Source organism: Dryobates pubescens, chromosome 16 (genome assembly GCF_014839835.1).
Source record: "Dryobates pubescens isolate bDryPub1 chromosome 16, bDryPub1.pri, whole genome shotgun sequence".
NCBI classification, from domain to species: domain Eukaryota; kingdom Metazoa; phylum Chordata; class Aves; order Piciformes; family Picidae; genus Dryobates; species Dryobates pubescens.
In genome coordinates, this window is record NC_071627.1 from 19,520,088 (window position 1) to 19,548,032 (window position 27,945).

General features: G+C 43.4%; 1 protein-coding gene across 2 annotated transcripts; it reads right to left on the reverse strand.

The window, feature by feature from the left end:
- Nucleotides 1–1,222: 1,222 nt before the first annotated feature.
- Nucleotides 1,223–27,926, reverse strand: ITK (IL2 inducible T cell kinase). Of its 2 annotated transcripts, XM_054168370.1 has the most exons (18): nt 27,756–27,893; nt 17,502–17,606; nt 14,439–14,520; nt 13,094–13,222; nt 12,111–12,155; nt 12,056–12,060; nt 11,171–11,322; nt 10,663–10,728; nt 10,422–10,476; nt 7,982–8,061; nt 7,203–7,339; nt 6,383–6,457; nt 5,527–5,698; nt 4,579–4,795; nt 3,734–3,798; nt 3,532–3,650; nt 1,818–1,975; nt 1,223–1,294 (listed from the first exon to the last, which is right to left on the reverse strand). In XM_054168370.1, exons 1-18 carry the CDS (start codon nt 27,891–27,893, stop codon nt 1,223–1,225), a joined length of 1,872 nt encoding a protein of 623 aa, XP_054024345.1. The 2 variants fall into 2 exon arrangements, with proteins under 2 accessions (XP_054024345.1, XP_009902901.2); XM_009904599.2 differs by lacking the exon at nt 12,056–12,060 and having other exon boundaries at nt 12,115–12,155; nt 27,756–27,926.
- Between the last annotated feature and the right edge of the window lie 19 nt (nt 27,927–27,945).

Here is a 27,945-nt window from a genome sequence, read left to right on the forward strand (position 1 = left end):
CAAATCAGTCTTTGTTTTGCCGTGAAAACCCAGATTTTCATTGAAATACCAGGAGATGGATATTGTTTGTACCTTCTTTTGCTGTCACCACATAATGTGGAACCCTCATGGAGCAAGTACCCTGGCAGTCCATCTACATAAGACTTTTTCTTTGATCAGTCCATTTGGTAACAGAAGAGATGGAATAGTCTTTACTTGTGATGATTCAGTTACTCTTTGAAGTATGAGAAAACTCTTCTCATTATCACTGGTGCACTGAGCACATACTCTGCATGTTTTCTCCTCATGGCTACTGTTCTGAGCCCTCTGGCTCCTTCCTTCCAAATGCACCAGTTCAGGAGTAGGTTGCTGTCTTGTCCTGGACTACAAACACATAGCACTCTGCACTGCTCAGTCTTCCATGCTCCATTCAAAGAAATTGGATGGAGGTCATGGTATTTATCTTCTAATGTAGCAAGACTGAAGAAAAAAAATAATTAGAAACTTTCAGCTTTGACTTTCCCCCTCCAAGAATGTCTCCTTTTTCATCAGTGTCTCATTTACCCACTCAGTTTCAAGACTCCTTGTCAAGATTTCACTTTTTGTCATCCTTCCTTACAAACGTGCATGCACACGCAGACCACTCTTCAGGTTACTGGCCAACAGAATCCAGTTCTGGTTATGCCACAGTTTGAGGGAAAATCATACAGAGGAAGAACAAAACAATCTCAAAATATCAGCATTAGAAATAGTCCCATGTGTTCCAGACTTATTCCTGCTCAGAGCTTTCAGGTCAAGCCCACTCTGAATTAGAGAGCCAAGGAAGTGTCTAAACACTCCTCCTCAGTTAAAGAGAGCTTTGGGGTTTTTTCCCCAGGGAAGATCTTCATTTGGAAATGAACAGAACTGGAACAGCAATGTCAGCTCTCTTAGTTTTGATGCTGTATCTTCAGGAGAAATACACTTGATGGATTGTGTGGTTCCAGACTTCTGAGTTGCTGTTTCTGCTTGCAAGATGCAAACCACATTCTTAGCCAAACCAAAGCCTGTGTCTGTCTAGGCTCTGGAAAGACCTGGGGCTGTCTTGTCTGTCTGCAAATACCAGACTCTGCCCTCTCCTTCTCCCCAGGCATATGGCAAGTGTCTGTGATGAGAGGATTCCTGGTAATGCTTTGTGTAGGGAAAATCCAGCCATCTGCCCTCTCAGGACTCTGTTAGCTTCACTTAGTGGAGGCTGCAATGATTACAGATCAAACTCCGAGATTTCACTCAGCTGATAGAGCAGAACAGAAAAGGAGGGTCGGTCATCTTTCCTCTGAGGAGGGAGAGAAGAGAGAGGGAGTACATTAATGTCAGCTTGAGGGGAATGGCAGGGTTAGGAAGGAAAACCTTGTGAAGAAACTGAGTATTAACAAAAATACAATCTATTGTTATAGAGAAAGTGCCAGCAGAAGAATGAACTTCCTTCTGTGCAATGTTTCTTTCCTACTAGCAGTGAATTTTGCCTAGTGGACACTAAGTACCTTGTAATGGGTTGACTGTCACTTTTACCATCACTAGCAAAACACAGCCTTCTTAGGAAGCAAACTTGAACTAGAGTTAGGTGCACTACACAGACTTCTTGGTGATGTTAGCACACTCTATAGAACCAGCAGCTTAAATAAAAGGCAAAGAGCCTAGAGTTGTCTTGCTAGTGCAGATGAAAGCTACAGATTGCTTTGCCTCAAGGATTTACTTTGTGCTAACATGTGATGTGTATATCTCTCTCTCCTCCTGAAAACCAAGGGGAAGAAAGCTCTTTTATTTCAGAGCCAGGGTTCTTCCATGACAATACTCACCATCTTCCAGCAGTGGCTCATGACCTCATAAATTGCCTTGGAGGCCAGCTTGGGTTTGTAGAGCCGAAATCCTGCATTGATTTCTTCCACCACTTCTCCATTGGTACGGTTCTCATAGGGGATTTTACCTTCACTGAACACCTCCCACATCAGCACTCCTAAAGCAAACAAATGAGAAAAATCACAAAGAAGCAAATAAAATCCTCAGCAGGGGCATGGCCACCTTCCATCTTCCTGCACTGGGAATTTCTCACACCCATTTTGTTCTCTTGGGCACAGCAGGATTTCAGGCCTGGCAGAAGAGATGAATGGACTGCAGAGTAGCAGAGCAGAAAGCTTCTTGCAGTCATGAGACCATGACATGACAGAGGAATCGTCTTTTGCAAACCCCACTGGATGGAGAGATAACAGGTCTGACAGATGTACAACACTGCTGTCTGCACATTGCACAAAGGAGGACTGGCCAGTGCAAACAAAGCTCACCGGTACTTCATTCAGCCTGGAACTGGAGTGAGCCAACTTCATCAGGCCTGGCTTGACTGTAAATCAAACTGAGCACCCTTTTGGAAGCATTTGCCTGGCAGTGTACAGGGCAGTCTCTGATTTGCGAAGCAGAGGAACATTCTTATCAAAGTAGCATCTCTCCCCACGTCACTGCTGCTGTGCTGTGAGGTGTGAGAGACAGCTCCACTGGCAAACATTGCCCCTTGTTAAGATGTTGTGAGTGCTGATAAGCCTCTTCCTCGTGCCAGGAGATTTGGAAAGAGGAATGGTGCTCTCTGAAACATCGCCAGGTTTGCAAAGGCGCTTGGAGCTCCCACTGCGTTGCCTGTAACCCACCGCATGAACGCACAACTTCAACGCAGCAGAAGACAGTAAAGGGAGAGGGGAGCACAGAATTCACAAGTGCAGACCAGCAAAGGTTATAATCCTGCATTATTTACTGCTAGGCCCAGGGCTGAGTGGCACCCCATTGACTGTGTGCTGTGCACAGCACACTGCCCTGATTCATTCTACAGGACCACGATTTGCATGTGAGCTGGAGATGGGCCAGACACATCAGTGTGCTGGATCAAGAGGCCGGGGGGTAGCCTTTGTTATCTCCACTGCCAACCACTTTGGGGAAAAAAAATATACAACTGTTTTCTTATCTGCCAGTGTCCAGAAGGGAGACCAAAGAACAGAGGCAACTCATGGAACAATGCATTGGGGAGCAGGAAATGAGGTGGGAAAATGCAAACAGTCAAATAATATTTTCAGATGGGCGTAAAGCAAATGGAGCCAGCAGAGCAAACTTAGGAGGGCAGAGGGTCTGAGTGAAGCATCAGTGCCCAGCAATGACATGCAGAGAGACAGTGCCTACATGCCTTTCCTTGCATTAGATAATCTTGTTAGTGACTCTCCAACCTTTGGGGTTTTTTTTGGACACTCTTGCTAGACCTGCATGAAACAGAGTTCATTTTTTGATCTTATGAAGCATTGTTCAGGTATAATACATTAAATGGGCAGTGTTTGCAGTGCTCTTAGGTAGCTAGGGAGTTTACTATCCTTTTCCTTCTTTCACTTAAATCATTTAGGCTTGCATTAGTGAGGCAAGACATCCTTGGAGCTGAGAGATTGTAGTGCCTAGAAGATTTTACTTGAGGTCTGAGCCCCTAGGTTTCCTGAGCTGGTGTGTGTTGAATTTTTATCATTTCTGACAAGAGGCTCTTACCAAATGACCAAACATCAGATTTGGTGCTGTAGTTGCTGTAGGAGAAAACTTCTGGAGCAGACCACTTGACTGGAAACTTGGTACCAGTGGAGCTGGTATACTGATCATCAAGGACAATCCTGGAAAAGAAAAGAGTCTGCTGGGTAATCCACTCCATCTCATGATAGACCCACAGGAGGATGTGCAGCCTTAGTGCCATTACCTTGACATGCCAAAGTCAGACACTTTGACCACATGGGATTCCCCCACCAGGCAATTCCTAGCAGCCTGCAAGAAAAGAAGGTGCAAAGGTGAGAGCTGAAAGGCTATCACAGCCACTCAACTGGTTTTCTACTGGCAGAGCAGTCAGTACTTCTAAAGAGGATCAAAGTGACGTTGTACCATACAAAGATGGTGAAAACTTCAGGTTCTCATGCTTTCAGTACATTTTGCAGCCAGCATGTTCCTGTTGCCAAGAAATGTGTTCAGCCATCAGTCTGATTTGCAGGCTTTTGTTGCCCAGAAAGGGCAAAGATCCTAAAATATCCACAGCTACTCACAGTCCTTGCTCCCTTAACAAAACAGCAGCAGTGCCTGATGCAGTTTGACTGAACACCATGTAACTAAAAGTATTTTATCAGCAGTGCACTTTTATACACATATTAGAGCAGGGCTTTAGGGCATCTTTGCTGGTTTTATACATGAAGAGTGGTCAGTACCCAGGAACTGTAGGGGCTGGGGCTCTTGAGGAACAAAAGAGTCCACTCAGAGAAAGAAGCCAAATTCATGGCCTTGTTTCTTCACTCCCAAACACAATTAAGGGAAACAGGTTAATAGTGCTCCAGGGAATGCTTTTTTCTTTTTTTGTTGTTGTTCTCTTTTTTCTTTCTTTTTTTTTTTTCTTTTTTTTTTTAAAAGTATTGGTGCTGCTTCTGCAATAAGGAGAGGTACTGGATCCATTGTCAATAAAGAGGCAGGGCAAATGTGAAAGTTGAAATTAAGGATGGGAGAAAGTGCAGGACAAAGCCCGTCTGAAGCAGGGAAAAGGTCTGTGTGAGACCAACTCACCAGGTCTCTGTGGATGACAGAGTTTTGTTCCAGATAAGCCATTCCTTCACACACATCTTGGCACATCCCCAGCAGGGTTTCCCTTGAAAAACTGCCCCTCTGGCTCCTGAGGTAGTCAGACAAGCAGCCATTCTCCATGAATTCAAACACCAGGCATAGGGGGGTGTTCTCAAAGCACACACCATAAAGCTGGACTAGCTTGGGGTGAGACAGCTTCCTGTGGGACAGGGAGGGAGATGGAAAAGAGGCTCAGTGCCTTCTATCCTTACAGCAAGTGTGTTACATACAGCTGCCTCTGCCACCCTGCTGCACCCTTCAATCTCCAAAGCCCAGTTATGAAAGCAGGAAGAAGAAAATAGGTAGACCTAGCCTAATGTCAAGTAGCAGTAAGCATCATCCTATTTTGATGGTTAATGGTTACCAAGAGACTTTTCTTCAAGGAAAATCGGCCAATCAAATAAAAACTACAATCCATTTATTTCTGTGTTAAAGAGAGATGTGTAAAAAAACACAAGGTCCTGAAACCCCAAAAGAAATATTTCCAGTTGTGCAAAGCAAAACCAAAACAAATAATAACAAGAAAGAAATATGAGTTTTTTCAGTAAAATTTCCCTCAAATTTTAAGAGATTCTCCATCTAATTGTTTTTGACTAAGACTTCTCTGCTCTCTAAAACACACCATCAGTCAACCCTGTCTTTGAGAACAGCAGAGATCTGGAAGATGATTCTGGATATTGATAGACTTAGAAGCACAGTAATGCACCTGCACTTTGATTTGCCTTCCCTTGTAACCACCAGAGCTTACTGGTCTCTCTCTATTATTCAGATACCCAAGTAGATAATCCAAGTTTAGATTCCCCAATCACATTCCTGAACACTGTCACAACATTTTGGTCCAGTCTTACGAACCCTACAGGGTTGCATTTTCTTGGTGAATCTATTACTTACATTAAGACTTTAGCCTCCTCAATGAAATCCTCTTCAGACATTGCTCCTTCACGAATGGTCTTTATGGCTACTTTAGTCTTCTCCTGCCAGTAGCCAAGGTAGACTACCCCAAACTGACCACTGCCAATTTCCTGTACACTAGTGAGCTCAGAAGGTTTAATGACAAATTTTCCTGTTGATTGTAAGGGAGAAAGAGTAAGGATCTAGCAGTAAAATGTGAAACAAAAAGCTTTTGTGGGTTAAACAATGAGGCAGAATTCAAAGTGAGACTTTCTGGCTCTCCCTCAAATTGTCTGTCTGACCTTTGGGAGCTCATTTGGCTAGTTCATGCTGCAGGTCATGTTCAAGAGTAGGAACAACAACATCCCTTTTCTCTGGCCCCCCTCCCCCCATGTATCTTGTCTATCCAGTTCCTCAGGAAGGTTTGTTTCTACCATGTATATTGTGCACTTCCAAGCACAACAGGCTTTCAGGTTACTTTGATGTCTCCAAGAGATGATGCCAGCAAAATTCTGCAGACAACAATATGCAAACAGAGGCACCTTTCAGGGTGCTCTCAGCTTTTATGAAGTTATGCTGTGCTCCTACTCCCATCACATTTGCTCGGTATTCATTTCAGTCTTAAATGCTTGACTTTGTTGAGACCCTGGAGTTCTCATCACCCTCAAGGCACTGCATGATCAGTTCATTCAATTATCAATGGTAATGACAACAATGACAATATAGTGAACAGGACATTGCAACGATCTCAGGAAAAGTAGTTATTGTGGTAACAGGCACATGAATATTCATCAGTATCCATGGGGATATTCAGGATCACCCAGCTAATCAGTGAGGATATGTGAGAGCACCATACCATAGCTCAGCCCGGCAGTGATTGGGGCCTTTTTTCTCCAGGAGGACACCGCGTACCGCAAACGAGTGACGAGACCTGAGTAACAGAGGGAGAGCTCAGTGCTAGGTACAGCCACAGTCATGGGGAAAGTTTCTGTCTACCCTAGAAGGCAGTCTGGTACTGGAAGCAGATCTACTGTACTGAGTTCCCAGCTCCACTTGAGGGCAGCTGAGCCTCTATTCAGACTGCAGTTTCCTGCCCACTAGAAGGAAGCCTGTTCTGAGCAGTTTCGGCTCATTTCCCATTTTCATTCTGTCATCAAATGTGAGCAGTGAGTCTCTGTTAACTCTGGTGAAATTCCAAATTATATCTTTTATTTGTAAGCTATATTTGAAGCCCAGGGTTCCCCTTGGTACTTTTGGACTGTGGGGATGGGAGTCTTTGGGTGATTCTCATGGTTATGGATCCTAGCCACGTCCCTAACTGTGTCAAATCAAAGCCCATGGGTATATCACCTCCTGGGCAAGAAGGCCCTGCAACATAATTGAAATGGGTAGTTTGATCTGGCAGTGGTGACATACTTCTATGGGCCCCCAGGAATGAAAGGACTCTCTATAGTATATTGTTGTGACACCCATGTTGGTCACAGTCAGCTTCGGAAGGAAGGCCAGAATCATGATGAAGTGCTGTAAGCTGGCCTGAGATGATCAGTGCCAGGATAAGTGGAAGAAAAGGTGATGCCATTTAACATTTCATGGTAAGGACAGAGGGCTTGGGAGCCTTCCTTCATTGCTGAATGGTAAGCCAGCAACTTCCTTGGTTGGCCTCAGCCTTCCCTTACCTCCTGCATTGTGCTGGTGATAGTTGATGAGTTCAGGGATGCAGTCAAACACGTGCTTTTCTGCCAAGTAATACCTCTTGGGAAAGTCAGTTGTCTCATTGATGTGATAATGCTTTATAACAGGATTGTTGTCCGTGCTGAAAAAGAGGAGGTCTTCTTTGAGAGACCAGGTTGCAGCATAAGGACAGGAATTTGGAGACTAAATCAAACAGGAGCAAGTGGGCAAAGGGGAACCTTCCCTGTGCAGAACAAGTGGAAGCAGGAAATGAGCTGCAATTGCTAATGAAAGCAGGGTACTTCTGAGTTCTGCCTCTCACTCACTCATACATGGTCTCATCTCTAGAAAGGCTGAGATTTCCTGATAAGAGCAGGTTCAGCACCAAGTTTCTCTGCCTCTTCTTTCCGAAACAAAACTGTCTGCCCCATCACTGAAACCCTTTCACTGCTCTTGTATTACCCACCTCTGATGAGTCCAGCATACAGCCCATGTGGATGCTGCCAACACTTCAACTGGAGGGACAATTCCATCGAAATTGCAAAGCCAGTGATTTCTCAGAGACTATTTATAGGCATATATTTAGATGCAGGGAGAAGTGGAGCCTTTCATAGACTATGTGAATGGCAGCTAACTCTTCTGCCTTTTTTGGAAGTGTTTTACTCTATCATTTTCATGAGCCTTCTGCTCTCTCTGTGCAATGCCAAAACAACAGAGATCACACTCTCATAGAAGCCATTTCATTGATGTAATTGATGGGAAAAGCTGCTGAGCTCAGCTGTACCTTAATGCTTTGGTGAAAACAGAGACTGTGTACACGCCAGGCTGTCTGGAATCTCTCACCATGAAGGCACCTTCCCTACCCTGTAAGAAGAGCAAAGGAGAGAAAGCTGGTTAGAGACGTAATGGAGAAAAAGAAGCAGGCTGGGGGCAAAGCTCTGCTTGTTCCAGCCCTGTCTGCACTCAGTCGTGAGGATGTGCTATATATGGAGGAAAAAAAGGAGCCATGAGCCAGCCCTGATGGCTGCCCAGGGTCTGCAGGTACACCCAGCTGGTCTCTTTTGGGTGCCATGTATTTTTAGCTCAGTTTCCTGAGGAAATGAGACTTACGCTGCTTGTGCTGAGTATGTGTGGGTGTGGGTACATGAGCATGTGTCTCTCTGTCCCTCCTAACCTCTCCTCTGGAAATTCTGAACCCATTGATTGCTTCCAACCTTATCTGACAAAACACTGATGATATTAATTACACACAAGTTCAGTGAAATGGACAGCCAGGAGAAAAGGCAAACCTCTTTGAGTGCCTCTATCCAGAGAGTAGCTGCAGAACAGGAGCTGCAGAGAAATTTATTCAACACCAAGGATTCCATATGGAAGTGTATGAAAGATAATTTGTCAGTGTACCACAAATGGGAAAAGATGGTCAAGATCCTGCCATTTCAGAGGTGACCCAGTCATCCAGCATATGAACATAAATGTGTAGGAAAGCAGACCTCCTCCACTCTGCACTCACAGAACAATTTTCCTTTTTGAATATTCTTTTGCTGTAATTGTTTACTGCTCATCTGAATTCTAAAGTGTAACATGGGGCACAATCTGGCAGAGCCAAGCACTAAGGGATCAGATGTCAGAGAAGATTTAACATCACAGTTTGGATGGGATATGGTGTACTGTGCTGAGATATACATTGATAATGTACTGGGAAGACCTTATACAGGCCTTTCAGTACTTAAAGGAGGTCTATAAGAAAGATGGGGACAGACTTTTTAGCAGAGCCTGTTGTGACAGGACAGAGGATGATGGCTTTAAACTAAAAGAAGGAAGATTTAGATTAGATTAGATATAAGGAAGAAATCTTTCATTATGAGGTTGGGGAGACACTGTCCCAGGTTGCCTAGAGAGGTGGTTGGTGCCCCAGCCCTGGAAACATTGCAGGTCAGGTTGGATGGGGCTCTGAGCAACCTGATCTGGCTAGAGATGTCCTCACTCACTGCACTGTCACTAGATGACATTCAAAGGTCCCTTCCAACTCAAACCATTTTATGATTTTGTTATTTTTGTTTGCAGATACTTCATCTGCCACCAAGTGCCTGATTAGTTTGTTCCCTCCTTTCCTCAGCCTTCCAGGGTTGTCTCTTAAATGCGTCAGCATAACATGTACCCTATTTGCAGTACACAATATTTAGCACAGTGAAGCTGTAAACACCATCTCCAGATGCTGCTGTAGAGGCATCTACATTGTGGAAAGTGAGAGCTGTTAGGACTGGCTGTGTGGGGTTGCTTGCACAAGCAGGGGAGTATTTGAGACAGCATACTCCTGACTTTCTTTAAGCACTGCTCTTGCCTTTACATCTCACTTAACAGCAAGCTTGGTCAGATCACTCATGAGCTTGACCACAGTGCTGGAGGAGCTGTGGAGGCTGTGAGGTTTTGAACTAGAAAGCCCTGCAGCCATATGGGGGTAGCTGCCACAGAAAAGTTGTGTTGGTAGGACCAAAGGGAAAAAGTGAGATCAATAAACCATGTGTGGACATGTTCTAAAGGAGTTTGTAGGAACTAAGAGAATCTCTAAACCCACAGAAAAACATTTTTACTTTCATAAAATACTATAATTCCAAGAAACACACTTAATTTGGGACTCCTGTTAGTGCAAGAGCTGATTTGAAAATAAGGTGGTGTTGTGTTTGTGTGGAAAGTTTGAACAAGAATGCATTCTTATTTTCACTGTAGTCCTCACTGGAAAACTCTGGCTCAGCTGAAAAATTAAAGATGTGTGCTCATGTGCACACCCTCAGCAAACTGAAACAACAGTCCCCAAACCCCTACCCTTGGCTTTCACCCAAAACATTTCAGCACAAGATTAGTTAGATTTTCAGAAAACTACTGGCATCCACAGGCCACCTGCAGAGATAGAAAAGATGAGCTAAAAGCACAGTTTTCAACTGACATGGTGTTCTGAAACAGTGTTATCCATCAGCCCCAGCTGCTGGGTGTGTTTGAGGGAGGATGTCATAGCTCCCTGCCCATGCTCAGCTGCCGTGCAGGTAAGGGGGGGTTGCTAGTGGTGCTTTATCTTGCATCACACACTAAGAAAAGCCAAGGACAGCAACACAGCAGGAACCCAAGGTTCAGCTCTCTCTTACACAAAGCAGCCCTCACAGGCTTCTCCTCATTTTCCATTAATTAATTATTATTGCCCATCCACCCCACATATAACACTGGTTTACCTCATCCCTGAGGAGCGTTTCTGCTCTGCTTCTGCTGATGTTCTTATTGTACCATCTGAAAACATCAAAAGATTCCAATTCAGCATTTCTAGGCTAGGGAAGCTTGTGCTGAAAAGCTTCTGAATCGAGCCCTCAGCACTAGCAGCAAGAGATTATGTGGGGTAGGGACATTTCAGGCTTGTGGCTTCTAAAACAAACCCAGAGCACTTGGAGGTACCAGAAAAACACAGGCACAACTTACTCATATATTTGCAGATTCTCGGGTGATTTTTCCGCCAGGTAGCTGCTTGGCACGTAGCCTTCATGCCTGTTAAAACACAACATGGTGAGAACAGGCAGGATTTTCTCTGTGTATGTGGGAGTCAGCCCTGAAAGCTCTGCCTGCTCTTTGCATGATAAAAATGCTGATTGTTACGTGTTGAGTAGGGTTAATGGAGAAGAAAACAACTGATTGCAGCTTGAAACTTGGAGAGTTTCAAAATGGTCACAAATTTTATACTCTGAATATCAGCCTGAGCTAAAGACTGGTTTGAGTTTGGTTTTGTTTTAAATTAGTTTTCAGATCCTTTTTCTTTAGCTGCCTGAATACCAGCAACATCAAAAGTTACCATAAAAAACTTCCATCACTTTTTTCCTGCATATCAGAGGATGCTTCACAAAAGTTATACTGGAGGCCAGCATATGTATTAATGGAAAAACAAATTTGATTTAGAAGTGATTTGCAAATTGGCTGCTGAAAAGGGACTTACCCATTCTTATCTTGAATCAGCCACCAATGTTCCTCGGAGCTGTCAATCACATAATATTCCTCATTACATTGTAATGTCAGCTCCTGTGGATTCTGAGCTTCATAGTCGTATATGGCCATGACTATGGCTTCCTTTGGGTCCAGCAACAGTTTCTGCACAAATTAGGAAAATGACTCATCATATTCATATTCATAAAACCCAAAGGCATGCTCTCTACAATGATATTTCTCTGGCAGAACTCTGGGTTCAAAAGCCTCAAAGCTAGAGAAGCGCTCCAGGGTGTCTAATGAGCTATGGGGGGCAACATGAGAATTTTCAGCACCATCAAACAATGAATTTCATAGGAAAAAGAAAAATGTAGTTGCACAGAAAATAGTTTTCTACTCCTTCTTAGAGCAGGACCACCTCTGTCTGATCTGTTCTTCACAGATGTTTCCTAAACTCCTCTTAAAAGCCTCCACTGATAAAATCTCTGTGGCCTCCCTGCTGCCCTCCAGTAAGGCACTCACCCTAACAACCACCCAGCTTCTCCTTTCTAATTAAATAATAAGCTAATGACATTTTGCCCTATCCACAAGTGGGTTTGTAAAATCACTTCTCTGTTCTCATCACAGCAGCTCTTCTCATATCCCTCCTACTTCCCCGGTTTCCCTTTCTATAGACAGGGGAAAAAAAACACAGTTGAAACTTCATTCACCATTGGAAAGGTATTTGTGAAACCAAGCTGTCTTTGCAGGATTGAACCTAACTCTACTTGGATGCTGCTGGTTTATAGCCTATGAAAAAAAAATATGGCAAAGGTATACAGAAACCCCCAGGTAACATTATCACAGGTAATATTCTAGGTCACTGCACTGTGGTGAACCTTAATGAAGATATATTCACCTCTGCTAGCTAAACACACAGGACATTAAGGATAGCTCAGCTTGCCTCATTGCACTCACCCGGTTATCTTCAGGAGTGGGAGGAAGAGGCTTCATTGAGGCTGAAATGAAATAAAGAAAGTTAATTTGAAGTACATCTAGGCAAAAACTGGAGAACCCATCAAAGTAATGAATTAATAAAGGTGATACAAACCCAGTGACTAGAATGCCTTGGTTTTTTAGAGCAAGATATGCCAACATCCTGCACCCAACAAAGAGAATTTCAGCCACACAGCAACACAGCATGGATTCAAAACTGGAGTAAAGATTGCTTAGGGAAATATTCAGATATACGGTAAAAGTGTCTTGGGTGATTGAATGTGATTTTTCAGGAGACAAAGTAAAAAGTATGCTTGGCCATTGAAGCCATGGAGAAAACATGGTTAGGACGAAATAGGACACACAGCAAGTGTTTGAAGGAAGTTGTTATCATGGCTTATTGACCAACTGCAGCTGATCAACTTCTTAGTTCTCCATCTGAGTCCAAAGACAGCACCAAGCATCACACACATGGATAATATTAATTCAAAACAGAGAGCATAATATACAGTAAATGATAAACCAGAATATCACAAGAAGCCAGCAACATGTCTTTTGATGGAAAGTTAACATGATGTTCTGTACAAGACAGATTTGATACCTCACTTATGCTAGGAATGGGAGGTTGTAGCCAGGAGGGGGTTGGTCTCTCCTCCCAGGCAACAGCACCAGAACGAGAGGACACGGTCTCAAGCTGTGCCAGGGGAACTTTAGGCTCAAGGTGAGGAGAAAGTTCTTTACAGAGAGAGTTGATAGCCATTGGAATGGGCTGCCCAGGGAGGTGGTGGAGTCCCCATCCCTAGAGGTGTTCAAGAGGGGATTGGATGTGGCACTTGGTGCCATGGTCGAGTAGCCATGAGGTCTTGGGTGACAGGTTGGACTTGATGATCTCCAAGGTCTTTTCCAACCTTGTTAATTCTATGATTCTATGAATAAATATTTTGAAGGACAAATCCTGTACCATTTTTGCTGGGGTCATACTCCACGCAGCCAGCTGCCATCTTCTCTGTCTGAGCACAGCATCTCCATTTGCCATCTATCCAAAAATCTGGATGACACTTTGAAACCAAACTGTTGTTATTTCTGGTTTCTGGAAAAAAAAGGATGTGAAAGAAAATGGAGGGGGGAAAGGAATTTATTTGCATTCACATCAGCTCTGAAAGACATCTAGAACTGAATGGAAATAATCTGCAGTTCAAAGAAGCTTCTTATTCTTGTCAAACCAAGCTCTGGTGAATATTATCAGCTTCCTCCATTGATGTTTTCTTTTTTTCCTGAAAGGAGTGAATGCCACAACTGACCCGTAGGAATAGCCTTACTGCTTCTGATGGACACCATACCTCTCTACTGCAGGAGAATGGAATCCTGTCAAAGGGACTCTCTCTTTAAACTGGTAAACACCAAAACCACAGAAGGAAGGTCTCATTAAAAAATCTGGGAGCTCATGTACTGATGGTTCTCATGAAAGACCACAGCTCCACAGTGTGTATATATGTAGGACATGGACACTTACTGCTTTGGCTTAGTGCTCAGAAGGAGCTGTACAAGCTGGCATTGAGCAGCAATAAACCAGTATTCAATGTCTGCATGAGTAATTAAATGTTCTTTTTGAAGCTCTCTGCAATGATAGCGTTCCTAAAAGGAGCAAAAAAAAATCTGCTGGCCTGTTCTTATTGTGCAAGGGAGGGAACCATCTCAAAATGTTGAACACAAACAGGTGATAAAGTAGAAGCTTGGAGCAGGTGTACTGCAGAATGTGAATAACTGGTTGCAAGAGCTAAGTGCATGAACTTTCCAGTGTTTAGATTCTGCTTCATTTCTGCCTGTAGTGGTTATTGTGCCTTCACTTCAGAATCATTGCAGCCAACCACAGCACAATTGAGGAGGTGAAGAGGAAATGAAAGCTCCCCACAAAAATGTTACTTAATAATCATGAACCTCTAAAAAAACAACAACAAAATATATTAATAAGAGCTAAATCTTCTATGCAGAAAATATTATTTTAATCAAAAAAATTTGCCATGGAAATATCTTCATCTCTTCCAGCAAAAGAACCCTCAAATTATGTAACATGTTAACAGCTTCTCCTAGAAAGAGGCAAATAAAGCATTCCATGTCCAAAATTTCCACTGCTGCTGAAAACACCCCCACCAAATTTAAAAGCAATCAAAAAGCCTCATTCCCAATTCCCGCTTTTCATGCTTAGATATAATACAGTCTCCTCCATTACATCTTCTCTGCATTGTGAGAAAACTGCTCTGGCATAAGTAGCTGCAACAATTTGGCGAGCACAGCGGTTTTATTACCTTCCTTCAGGGTAAAGACCCATCTCTGCCGGCTCTCACGGTTGGGTGCAAACACATAGAGTATGTAGTTATCGTGGACAATCTGGGTTGGGGAGTAAAGAAGGGAGACAGATATTAGAAGCAGTCCTGGGCCCTGAAGAAAAGAGGCAGCAGCCCTCGTACCAACAAGCTGCGTGCAAAATGGTGATGTGGGGAAGCAAAGTAACAGGGACTGTGCTGAAGCATCTCTTAGACTTATGATGGTTGAAAATAGAGGGTAGATACCCTGATCAAGAAAGCAGTCTAGACAAGCAGTGTTTTCCATCAACTTTATACCATTAAGACATGCCAGTGAAATCAATGGAGATGTAGCAATTTCAATCTGCAGAGGATTCAGCCTGTTACTTGTTGACTGCAGTTTAGGCTTCTAAAGCTTCTCTGGGGACACAGCATCTGTTTCTTAGCAGCTTCTTGTAAGATACCTTCACTTAAGATTTAAGAGCCAAATTTAGCTTTTCTTGTGTCTGTATAAATCTCAAGCAACTCCCTGGAGATTCTTTGCATCACTAGTATTCTTCAAAGTTTTGAATAGCTTTCAATAGGATTAGAAGGGGGAAATGAGATGGAGTAGATGAACATCGAGGAGGCAAGATGCTGTATGGCCTTTATGATGAACAAAAGAAGGAAAAGAAGTAAAGAACATGTGTGAAGAGCTCCAGAAACAAAATTGCTCAGAAATTGAATCAGATGCCTACATTCAGGCCCAAAGTTTGGTGTAACACATAATCTATATTTCTTTTCCAGTATTTATCTTTGAAATTTAATTCCAGGTGGGACCTGGCCTCTTTGATGCACAGATGAGGTGAGGAGACAGTTCTTCACAGAGAGAGTCATTAGCCATTGGAATGTGCTGCCCAGGGAGGTGGTGGAGTCACCATCCCTGGAGGTGTTCAAGAGGGGATTGGACGTGGCACTAGGTGCCATGGTTTAGTCACGAGGTCTGTGGTGACAGGTTGGACTTGATGATCTTTGAGGTCTCTTCCAACCTTGGTGATTCTGTGATGCTTTGAAATATTTGACCAGTGTCTTTTAAACAGAGGTTTCTATGAGAGAGCAGCTGGTTTTTAAAGGTTCTCCAGGGGCATAGATGAGGCAGTGTTGATTAGTGTTTAAAGAACAGGAAACATTTGCTATCTCTTGGCCTGAAGCCCTCGCAGGCACAACCAGCCATCCATGTGACTCAGTTGCTTTGCATGCTATGGAAAGACAAATTATAACCTCTTTTCCAAAAAAACAGAAAGAGGGGAGGAATAATTCCCACTTACTTAAAGCCACTCCTGTTGTTATTATTGTTATGTCTGTATAATGTTCTGACAATCCAAGGCAAATTCTGAAGTATACAGTGAGCAGATCTCCAAAAGAGGTAGCCACGAGCATGCACAACTGCACACACCCGCTCATTTCATGCCTTTCTGCAAGGGGCTCATTTGCCAGAGGAGCCACCCAAAACCAAAAAGCCACTGGTGGTTCCACAAAAGATTTACAGCTGAGTGCAGATGAGGTGTTTTTTTAAAAAATCCAGACAACATAATTTCACAAAACACCACAAAACAGGCAGTGGGATAAAATTCTGATGTGCTACAAGATGGAGGGATTACCACGACCTCAGCAGAGCACTGCTCATCAGGACTGGTCCACCAATACTGGCCACTGGCTTCACTTTATTTTGCTGTTCTTACAAGCACTGGAGATATGGAGAGACAGATTTGGAAACAAACAGATCTAAGCATTTGTCCTTCTTTAGTCCAAGTTCACTCAAGAGCCGTTGAGGAACCCTCACCAAGATTTCTTACAGTCAGATGGCTCCTACCCAGCCCCAGTCAACAGCCTTCCTGTCAGGCTGCTCATCAAGAGCCATTTGCAGCCAAATGCCTGTAAACAAGATCGCAATAGAGCAACATTTTCTAATATTCTAGGTCAATTTTTATGATCTTGGCTGAGGAACACCACAAGCTGGAGGGAGGGTTTCCTGACCTACCTAGTTGGGGAAATGATTTCCTCTCCCTTCTGATGTTTGCAAGGCAACAGAGAGCATGGTAGGCATGTACTTTTACTGCCTCAAACGAAGATTTACAGAGAACTCTACAAGCTCCTTCATCATTTGTCAGAATGACAGCACCAAGCCAAGCCTGCAAAATGATGCTGGCTTTGAGACAACAAGAATGACAAAATCTAAAGAAAGAAAAAGGAAATCTTGCTCCATGCTTTTGACTTTTTATAAAGTTACCCATCTTTTCAACATTTATTGTGTTCATGGCTCACAATTATTAGCTTTTACCTGCAAATCTGAGCCCAGACAATTCACTCTTTTAAAGCCATCTATGCACAGAGATAGCCCTGCATTCACTGAAAACCATACATCATAATGTTAAAGAAAAATACCATCAACAATATGATCATATTCTGATAAATGGCATCACAGGGAATAAGATACCATGCTGGGAATTTGTGTTGCAGTAGCAGCAAATATTCTGTGGCATGTCTGTTTACATGGCAATGTAAATGTGTCTCATATGTGTTAATAATTAACACTAGATGACTTGTTCCTCATCCAAGAGCTAGCACTGTCCACCTCTTGTTCATTAAGCCATCTCAACAGTGAAAGCCCTCTCTGTTCTTGCCTGGAGCTGTCTCATTCACCAGTTTCTGATATGAGGGCCACTGAATGCATTTAGTTTCAACACCACACAGGTAAATTGGCCAAAACCCTGGGTGTTCCCTGAGTGAAAGACAAGCTTTCTCTGAACCTGAGTTAGTGGGATAGCTGAGTGTTGTGTTAAATGTGATAGAAGATCTAATGGTCCTTTCCAATTTAAAACCAACGGGCATTAAGAGTTTATGAATCTTGCAATAATGCTCAGGTTCTGATTCTCCAGTTCATTTCACACCTTGATCTGCTGTTTCTTCCTTTGTTGCTATTCATTCCCATGTTTGGTTCATGAATGGCTGCACTGTGAGGGAGAATTGTATTGAAATACCAAATGAAGTGATACCTCTATCAGTATGTTCAACAGACAGACTCACCTGGAAAGGGTATTTATACTGACAGGGAATGATGATATCACTTTTCACAATTTCCACACATTTAATTCTGGAAAGCTCCACAGAACCCTTCAAAGTCCTTTTTTTCTAAAAGACAGAGAAAAGCCCTTGGTTAATACTAATGATTGTGGATTGAGTGAAAAATTAGAGAAGGCTGTCATGTCCAGAGGAGATTTCATTTTAATGGAGCAGAAGCAAATTATGTAAGACACTGAAAAGCATAACAAATCATTCTCATACAAGGCACCTCGATACAGACTGCACATACACACATATATACACAGACATATATTTCAGCTAAGCACATAGATTCTTAGTGAAGCAATCAAAACCTTTGATTAGGCACTGGAATGGACTGCCCAGGGAGGTGGTGGAGTTGCCATCACTGGAGGTCTTTAAGAAAAGATTGGATGTGGCACTTGGTGGCATGGTTTAGCTGTTGTGGTGTTAGGTCATAGGCTGGGCTTGATGACCTCAGAGGTCTTTTCCAGCCTCAAAAATTCTGTGATTCTGTAATTCAGGTTCTATTTTTATCTTCCAGCAAAATTAAAAGCTAGAATTGAATAGAATAGACCAGGTTGGAAGAGACCTTCAAGATCATAGTGTCCAACCTATCAACCAATCCAATCCACCTAATCAACTAAACCATGGCACCAAGCACCCCATCAAGTCTCCTCCTGAACACCTCCAACGATGGTGACTCCACCACCTCCCCAGGCAGCCCATTCCAATGGGCAATCACTTTAACTAATCAGAATTATTTTTCATGAAGTGTTCAGTTAACTAACTCTCCTCTTTCATACTGAAAAGCTATGAAACAACAAACATTTTATTAAAGAGGGGAAATTTGGGTACAGAGGATTTGAAAACTTTGCATTTCATCTCAACTGTAACATTTGTACTGCATCTATTTTATGGAATCATAGAATTGTTAGGGTTGGAAGGGACCTCAAGGATCACCTAGTTCCAATCCCCCTGCCATGAGCAGGGGCACCTCACACTAGATCAGGTTGCTCAGGGCCACATCCAGCCTGGCCTTAAAAACTTCCAGGGATGGGGCTTCTACCACCTCCCTGGGCATCCTGTTCCAGTGTCTCCCCATCTTCATGGTGAAAAACTTCTTCCTAACATCCAATCTGAAGCTACCCATTTCTATTTTCCAGGGAACAAAACACTTTTCTGGTTTTGTTGTGTATTGGGGTTTTAGCTAAGGAGAAAAAACAACAGGAAATTTTGAAACAAATAATATGCTCAAAAAACTGCTGACAAGTTTTTCTCTGGCAGCTTCTGCTGTGTTATTATTCATCATATACCAGATAGCTAGGAAACAGTTAGTTAGGAAAGGGTAGTTAGGAAAGGGTAAGAAAAGGACAGGCATCCAAGTGTCCTGGCTACCTTGGCGTACCCTCTTTCCTACTGAGCCCTCACCCTGCAGCTCCTCAGCCTGTGACACTCAGCTTTTGCAAGAGCAGGGTGAGGCAGATGCTGGCACAGGGCAGGGAGGAGCTGAGCTGAGGCTCAGTATCTGGTGCACACTTCTGAAGGATTCATAGCCTCTTCGGAGGCAAACTGGTTTCCTGTTTTGATTTGTTTTCAGTTGGGATTAGACATTCACTGTCCCCCAGCTCAGCTTTGCAACAGCATGACAGAAATTGGCAAGACTTAAGAACCACCCCCCCAAACACTGTAAAAGCTTCTGTTTTTGAAACACAGGCAACTGACAACAGGAAAGTAACAGCATTGTAACTCTCATGGGTTATCACTCGGAGACACAGCAAGTTCTCACCCTCCCTCATTCTGGCCAACCTTTGTGTCCTTCACTCTCCAGCTCCCTTCTTGCCCCTTGCTGCATATGCCACCCTGTCTCTACAGATCTGCCCCTCTGGCAGTGGCTGTCCCCACCACTGTGCTGACCCCCATGCTGCTCCACTGCTACCTTTCATCATTAAATTTAGCCTGAACAAGGGAAGCAGCTGATGCCACTGGAGATGGGATGAGGTTTGCCACAGTGTTGTGTCAAACAGCCTCAACAGAGAGGGCCCCAGGCTCCTCGAACCTCATTCTTGCACAAATGGCTATTTTGCCTTTGCATACTTGGACCTAAGTAAAGAGGGAAATTATGACAGTGTGGTCTCACATTGACTCTTGCTGGACTTTGCTGGTGTATTTGGGTTTTGTACTTGTATTTGCTTGCAGTTTAACCAGTGCCTCTGGATTTACTGCCAGGACTGTCTCCTGTAGACATCTGCCTGTGTAGCACTATGGTGTGGAGTGGGATTTTTTTGTATCAGTAAACCCAAGGCTGTAAAGCACTCCTATATGTAAATACCAATTAACTATCAAGAGTATTGCCAAGTCTCAGAAGGTTTCACCGCACCCCATTTCCACTGTGTATTTTCTTTAATTATTATCTATTCACATCTTTCTTCCAGACTTGGCTTCCTCTGTCTCTTCTCCACAATCTCCTCTATCATCTCTTCTGCCCCTGGGACTTCTACCCTTTTGAAGAGATGCAAAGACATTTATTTCCTATAAGAACCTTCAATTTTGCTAGCATTGAACCATCCTTCTTATTCCTTGGATGTCTAAAGGCTTAACCACATGCACTCCTCCTCTGAGGCTTTAGGAAGCAATGCTGTGCCAGTCACATTTTGTCCTTTTATGGCAGACTGGTTTTTGTTGATGCCACTCTGGACTCTGCTGGAAGAGAAGGTACAGACTTCTCAAGGAGCTTTGTGCAGTGATCCCACAGCTCTCATGACCCAATGATGTAATTTCAGCAATAGCTCCCCTTAATCTCTCAGTGCAATGTCAGGGTGCATCTCTCAGCCAGTGCCTTGCCCAGCAGATCCTCAGCAGATGGGACTTTGCTGATACAAGGCAATTACAGACCCACAGCAGCAGAAAAAACTGGAATGACTACTCACAAACCAGGCATTACCCAGAAACTGGGCTGGAAGCTAAACCTATCCCTGCTTTTGAGATGTCTGACTGCACTTTAATCCAACAAAAGCAACTGGGCCATTTGGAAGGGAGCGGAGAGGAAAAGCCTCTTAAGAAAATGCTCTCCAAAAAACCTCAGAGACTTGTTCTTAAGAGGGTGAGCCAAAACATGCTGACAGATCTCCATTTGTTGTTGTCAGTCTGCCCAGAGTATGATAAAGTAGATGTTTTAGCTGGTTGGTCAGAAAAATCATCAGTGGTCTTATTGTGTAATGTGTGTGGAAAGATAACCAAGGCATGCTGCTGTCCCATGAGAAGTACAGTGTGCTGCTGATCCCTCTGTCCTGGTTTATTTCTTTTGATCCATTATCTGCAATATTGACAGTTCTGGGAAGGAGAACTAACAGCTCTGAATGGAACCAGCTGCATCACAAGCCCAACTCATTACTGTCTTCAACTCTGGTGTCTCACCTCCTCTTGTCACACAGCTTCAGCAGCTCCTTCATTGATTAATCCTTTACTTTGTGTCTGCTGCATAAACTAGAGGACCACAATGGTCCTTATTTGCCTTAAACACTAGGACAATTGACTATGAGATAATTCAGATAGCCCTTCCCTAAAACACAAGACGGCATCTCACTGTGCATGCTTGGGGAAGGAGCCACCTGGCATCTGCCATGTGCTGGGACTACACAACCACCAACTCTGATACTCACCCAAATCATGGCAGCATGGCCACTCAAGAAAATAAACAGCTTTTCACCTGCCCATGGTCTGCAGCAGGGGAAGGGACCTTACGTGGAGACCATGGGAAGTATGCAGCAAGCTGTCAGCAGTCGCTGCAGGTCACACAGATCTGCTTTTGAGCACACTTCCTGACCGTGCCTCTGCACCCTCAGGCTCTGTGGATGTCTAAGATCTTGTAAGATATGGAGTTGTGCAATCTGAGAAATTCGCTGCTTTCTGGCTAGCACTTTGCTGTTGTTGCTATTTGTGAAGCTCATTCATCAAATGCTCTGTACCAAACTATTTAGGCTGAAAGTCCCATGGTGGATGCTTACAGGCTTTGCTGAACCTCACTGCATTTACCAAAGGGTTCTGGCAAAAAATAAGTAAATAAAAAAAATAGTAGTACCAGTTCTGAAAGCAGGGAAGGGAGAGAGCCCAAATACTAGTAAGAGGTAAGGCAGGGATGGGCAGAGCCTAATTTCAAGGAAGATGGGAGAGCAGGCAGCATTGTCTGGCAGGCAGAAAGGCAGCACGACATGTTTCATAAAGCCAGCTTGGTTCAAAAGCTGTATAAGAATGGGTGTCTTGCTTCTTTTGTGCTGCTGAAGTAATTCAGACTCATGCAGTCCCAAACTCCTCAGCAGTGCTCACACCAAGGGCTCTCCACACCACAGCTGGGATTTCTCTGCCCAAAGTCACAGGGTGTTTGTTTTCACCTCCCTACCCCCCTGTAGCTCATCTCTATCACCTGTGCATCATCTCTTTAAAATGCTGTCTGCTTCTCCCAGCCCAGCCAGGCACCTTATATCAGAGAGTAGTGTGGTCTCCTCTCTAACCTCACTGTGTCTCCCATTGGGTATGGAGTCCTTCCTCCCACCACAAGGTCCATTTGCTCCCCAGTTGCAGCTGGACATTTTTCCTTTGGTAGGAGGTTATGAAGTATCTAATCAGATAAGTATTTATTTGGAAGGTTGTCTTTAAAACCAGCATTAAATTCACTTTAGACAAGGATTATAACTTCAGGGATGTGAAGGAATTCAGAATGCACAAAACAATGGGAAATGGTAGGAATGGTCACTCTAATTAACAGGAACATCAAAGTGGAGATGTTCAGAAGAAAAATCTTAATCTGTTTGCAACAGAGTTTTGGGGGAAAAACCAAGTCTTTTGAAGTCAGATACTGTGTAGAATCATCAAGGTAAAATTGACTGTTGGACGAGGAACAAAGTGTTGCTTTTGTTACTGTGGGTAGCTGGGCTGTTAGGAGTAACTCAACATGTAGATAATGCAACAGAAGCAGCTGAAGTATTTTTTAGGAGGCTGATAAAAGGCTTTTCAGCCAAATTTATTCCTTTGTTCTCCTGTAACAAGAGACTGAAAGCAAATTTCAAGACACACTGAAGTGCCATCTTTATATCTGAATATATCTGAATATGAAAGATCTGAATGAAAGAGCCCAGGACAAGGCTGACTCATGCTACGTGACCTCTTGAGCATCTGACCAGTGCAGGAAGAATAGTGCTGATGTAAATAACAAGGGGACCCAGTCCTTTTCCATCTGTGCCTTTCATTCCTGCCTTTATAAGCTGGACTAGCAATAGCCCACAAGTGCACAAAGATACAAAACTTAAAGACATTTATGTGCCTGCACTTCCCAGGTGTTAGGTGTAACTTCCTAGCCCTGGTAACTCCTCAGAAGACCTGTATGGGAAGACCTGTATGAAGAGGGAAGACTGTGGCATACTGACATGGAGCACTTCTCTGTAGTTGATACACACAGCCCCAAGTACTCTGCAAGTCTGAGCCGTGCCAAGATGAGCAGCTCTGATGCAGAGATCATGTAATGGTAAAGCCACCTCATTAGTAGGATACCAGCCTTGAAGACAGTGGCCTATTCACTAAGCGTGGCATCAGCCTCAGACATCTGTGCCACTTTTAGACTCCAGTCAGCTTGAAATACAGGGAGAAATGCTTGTTTCTTGCTGTCCCCAGGTAGGAATGTGATAGGCTGAAGATTGTGTAAGAACCTCTACTTAGTGACTGAAACACTAAACTCTCTGTCTTCGCTCTCCTATCTGATGACCTGAAGGATTTACCAACCGCTGTAAGCGGTTAGGTGGATGGGATATGGGTAATTCACCAGTTGAAGTGGTTTTGGCAAGTCTAAGTAAGGATGTTTGAACCTCTGTCCTAGACATCTCTCCACAGGGATCCACTTGTCTGCTTCTTCTGTGGTACTGTAAGTGTACTGGCACCCTGAGAGTATCACATAGTGTCTGCATTATCAGTTATCCTGGTGAGGATCAAGTTCATTGAAACAGTTAAAGTGATTATTCCCATGTGCTCCTTTATTCACATGTACAGTAGCTATAAAATCAGATGCTGGAAATGAAGAATTTTTGCCCGTGGAAGTGATTAGCATGTTACAATAAAGGCACTTCTGATGTATTTTAGTACAGACGGGGGCTGAATACATGTGCCTGTTATCAGGGCTTTATGTTAAGACAGCCCTGCATTGTGCACTGAGTAATGAATGCTAGAAAACACAGCTTCTTATTGTTGTCAGTTATTGGGGGCTCATTCTCCTAACGTGATATGTAAATATCTTTCATTAACATTAACAACGACTGCGTGCTTGGCCCCTGAGGAGAACAGCGCTTTCTGTCTAGCTGTGGCTGTGATGATGAAAATGCTGTTACACTGACTGCAAAAATTTGCCTTTATGATGTTGGTTGTCTGGATAGGTTTTGGTAGAATTCACAGAATCATCCTTGTATCCCCTTGACCTGTTTATTTCCTTGCTTTGAACTGCTATAAGAAACATTTAAACATCCAAAAAAGGATTGGATGTGGCACTCAAAGCCATGGTTCAGTTGTCATGAGGTGTTAGGTATTAGGTAACAGGCTGGACTTGATGATCTCTGAGGTCTTTTCCAACCTGGTTGATTCTATGATTCTATGATGTTTTTATACCCACATCATCAAAATGCAGAGAAAGGGACTGGGTGCTAAACTCTCTTAAACACAGGCAAAACATAAACCTGGGCTTAACACATGAGTGTATGTTTGACTTTAAGCCACCCAGCTGAAATCAGTGAGACTTCTCAAACCATTAAGCAGTTTGCTAATTGTTTTACCTGACTTTATGCATAGGCTGTTGTCACTGACTGGGGACCAGAGAAGTGTGTACTGTACAGCACTGAACTCCGAATACACAAAGCTGCTGGACCACTTGGTAACAAATTCTTAAAGAAACTCTCTGAAAACTCTTAGAGCAAACATCCACAGAGATTTCTATTGAGAAAGGTATAATTTAAAAGGCAAGGCAGTTGCTGGCCCCATTTGTGCAGTGCACTCTATGCATGCCTAGGGATACTCTCCATCACTGCGGCCAGCGGAGAACAGCAATGTCCTTACCGCTTTGCCCTAAGCCTCCAGAGCAGGGAGACCACAAGCAAACTGCCTGCTGGCAAAGGTGATGACCTGTGCTAACCCCTGCCAGCCCCACAGGTTGTCTGGTAAGCCTCTGCAGAGCACAGCCAAACCTGTGCCAGGTCCTGCACTAGAGAATGAAGACTATACACCACTGAATCCAACACAGGCTCATGCCCTCTGGTTCCAGTTCACACACAGGGACAGGTACAGCCCATGTGTCAGGCAGGTACTGTAACTCCCCCATCACTGCCTCTGAACTCAGTTGCTGGGGGTTCACTCTGTTCTCAGCACAAAACAAGATGGTGCTTGCACAAGCTGCCCTAACCTTCCTGTCCTTAACAGCGATGATGTGACTATGCAGAGGTCACACCAGGATGGTCTGATTTTAGGGAAGATTACTGAAGAGGCTGAGGATCAGTTCTGGAAGCATTTCATAGGGCAAACTCTTTTCTCCCCATTTTGTTCTGTTCATGTAACAACTTGATTTTAACAATTTGTATCAGAAAAAAAAAAAACATTTCATGGAAAACCAGCCCTATCATTCAAGAGGGGATTGGACATGGCACTTGGTGCCATGGTTTAGTAGTCATGAGGTCTTGGGTGACAGGTTGGACTTGATGATCTTTGAGGTCTTTTCCACCTTTGATTCTATGATTCTATTCTATTGATTCTATGATTCTATGATATAGCCATTATCCCTAAAATGTGTGTAAGAGCCTAAAGGTACATGAGTGTTTATGTGTACTTGTGTATCACAGAATCACAGAATGTCTTTGGTTGGAAGAGATCTTCAAGATCTTCAAGGTCCAGCCTTCAACCCAGCACTGCAAGGTCACCATTAAACCATGTAACTAAGCACCAGATTCACATGCTGCTTAAACACCTCCAGTGATGGTGACACCATCACTGCTATGGGCAGACTATTCCAATGTTTTATAACCCTTTCAGTGAAGAAATATTTCCTAATATCCAGCCTAAATATGTGTACATGTTTGTAACTGATAATATACAGAATACAGGATACAGAATTAACCAGGTTGGAAAAGACCTTTGAGATCATCGAGTCCAACCTATCACCCAACACCATCTAATCAACTAAACCATGGCACTAAGTGCCTCATCCAGTCTCCTCTTAAAAACCTCCAGTGATGGTGACTCCACCACCTCCCTGGGTAGCCCAATCCAATGGCCAATCTCTCTTTCTGTGAAGAATTTCTTCCTAACATCCAGCTTAAACCTCCCCTGGCATAGCTTGAGACTGTGTCCTCTTGTTCTGGTGCTGGTTGCCTGGGAGAAGAGACCAGCTGCCACCTGGCTACAACCTCCTTTCAGGTAGTGGTAGACAGCAATAAAGTCTCCTCTGAGCCTCTTCCTCTCCAGGCTAAGCAACCCCAGCTCCCTCAGCCTCTCCTCATAGAGCTTGTGCTCCAAAACACTCCCCAGCTTTGTTGCCCTTCTCTGGACATGTTCGAGCAACTCAACATCTTTCCTAAATGACGTAAGGCAGCCAATATACCAAACTCCCATCTGGCCTAACTGACCTTTAGGAAGTCCAGGGGATAAAATTTCCAAAGGCACTCGTATAGCACGTGAAATCTATGCCCCAGTGAAAGTCACTGAGTCAGATTTTCCAAACTATTTCAGTGCCTAGAGATGCTGAGAGACACCTACTGCAAATCAGCAGGAGTATGTAGGCAGAGTGCATGCTGAATTCATCTCAAGTCCACCAAGACACAAAAAGAACCAAAGAAAATGATGTGTAAATATCTGGAAACCGACACAGTAGAACAATTTAAATACTTTTGAACATTTTACCCAGAACATTTAACTGGGACAATTATAATGGAATTACAAATCTTAAAATAATGGCATCTGAAAGCAGTTTGAGGAGAATGTCAAAGCAAATGCATGCACAGTATGCAGCAATAAATATTTCCCTGTTTAAATATGGAGGTAAGGAAAACATGGACCATAAAATAAAAGCAAGAAAAGCATTAGGTTGGGTCATATTTGAGAGCAGTAACTTGGAAGTGAAAATGACTATTAACCCCTAAAGCTGATATCTAACCTCAATTGTGTTATGATTCGAGGGCACATCATACTTTGATTTTTGTGTTGGGTTCAATTTTAACTTAATTTTCTGCAAGTGAGCGAGATCAGATGGTCTGAAGTCACCACTGCTGAACAGCAAGGCAACATGATCCCCAGTAACAGTGCCTAAACATAATGGATTAACAGCATGTTCAGTGACTGTTGGAAAACAAGCAATATTATTTACAGTCGTAATGAGGCTCAGCAAACATCCAGCTAAATAGAAGAGGGAAATAATCCATGCTTCACCAGAACACTTAGCACAATGGGGAGTGCAGAATGACTTCCATTTTTTTTTCATATTTAGCAAATCTAAGAAATGTAACCTTAGGGATACAATGCCAAGTCTGAGCATGGATCTCATCATCAGATCTCTTCTGAAGTTAACTCTGAAGACTAGACCTGTTACTCATGGCAGATGAGCTAATTAAAAAATATGACTGGTCTCCTACCAGCCACCACACTGCTGCTCTGAAGAAAAGAATGAGAGGCTGGAGATCTGTGGATGACTTTCTTTGCAGATGTAATTAGTGTACACTTGTGATCTTCTCAGTACAGCACTCCAGCTCACCCCTGTACATGTGAGCTGCCAGGCATACACTCACACATCTGTTACCCAGACTGGTTACACCAGCCCGTGCTGAATGCCTACAACAAAACCAGATCCATTCTATATAATAGCAACACAATCTTTTTCCTCCATGCACACCAAATGCTCACTGATCAGAAGCTTTAAATGACCCATGTGGCCACTTTGCAACTTTCAGCAGATATAACTACAGCATGGTCCAGAGAAGTTAAGCAAATAAAATTCAACACAGGGCACCCTTCCCTCCATTAGCATCCTTCCCTTAGCAAACTTCACCCTTCCTTCCATTAGCATCCTTCCCTTAGCAAACTTTACCCTTCTTTCCATTAGCATCCTTCCCTTCTCTTAGTAAACTTCACCCCTCCTTCCATTAGCATCCTTTCCTTCTCTTAGCAAACTTCACCCTTCCCTCCATTGCTCTGTTAAGAAAGAGAAGATGGCTGACGTACCCCATGGCGATGTTCATAGTAAGCCAGTTTGGATTTGGTTAAGACAAAGAAGCGCACTTTGAAGTTGGAGGGTGAAGTCCTTCTCTTTTGCTGGGATTTTTTGATCAGCAGTTCCTCCAGGAGCACACAGTTATTCATGGCTGAGTCGAGAATGGTTGTGTCCCAGGACATGAGATGCAGTATGCACCGA

What these genes read in the sequence shown, in the direction of transcription:
- ITK (XM_009904599.2), bottom strand. Translation starts at nt 27,926, where the DNA reads ATGTCCTGGGACACAACCATTCTCGACTCAGCCATGAATAACTGTGTG. An exon ending in CACTGCCGGGCTGAGCTATG is followed by an intron (nt 5,699 to 6,382) that starts GTATGGTGCTCT and finishes TACAATCAACAG; the next exon opens with GAAAATTTGTCATTAAACCT. An exon ending in ATCTGATGTTTGGTCATTTG is followed by an intron (nt 1,976 to 3,531) that starts GTAAGAGCCTCT and finishes TGTTTGCTTTAG; the next exon opens with GAGTGCTGATGTGGGAGGTG.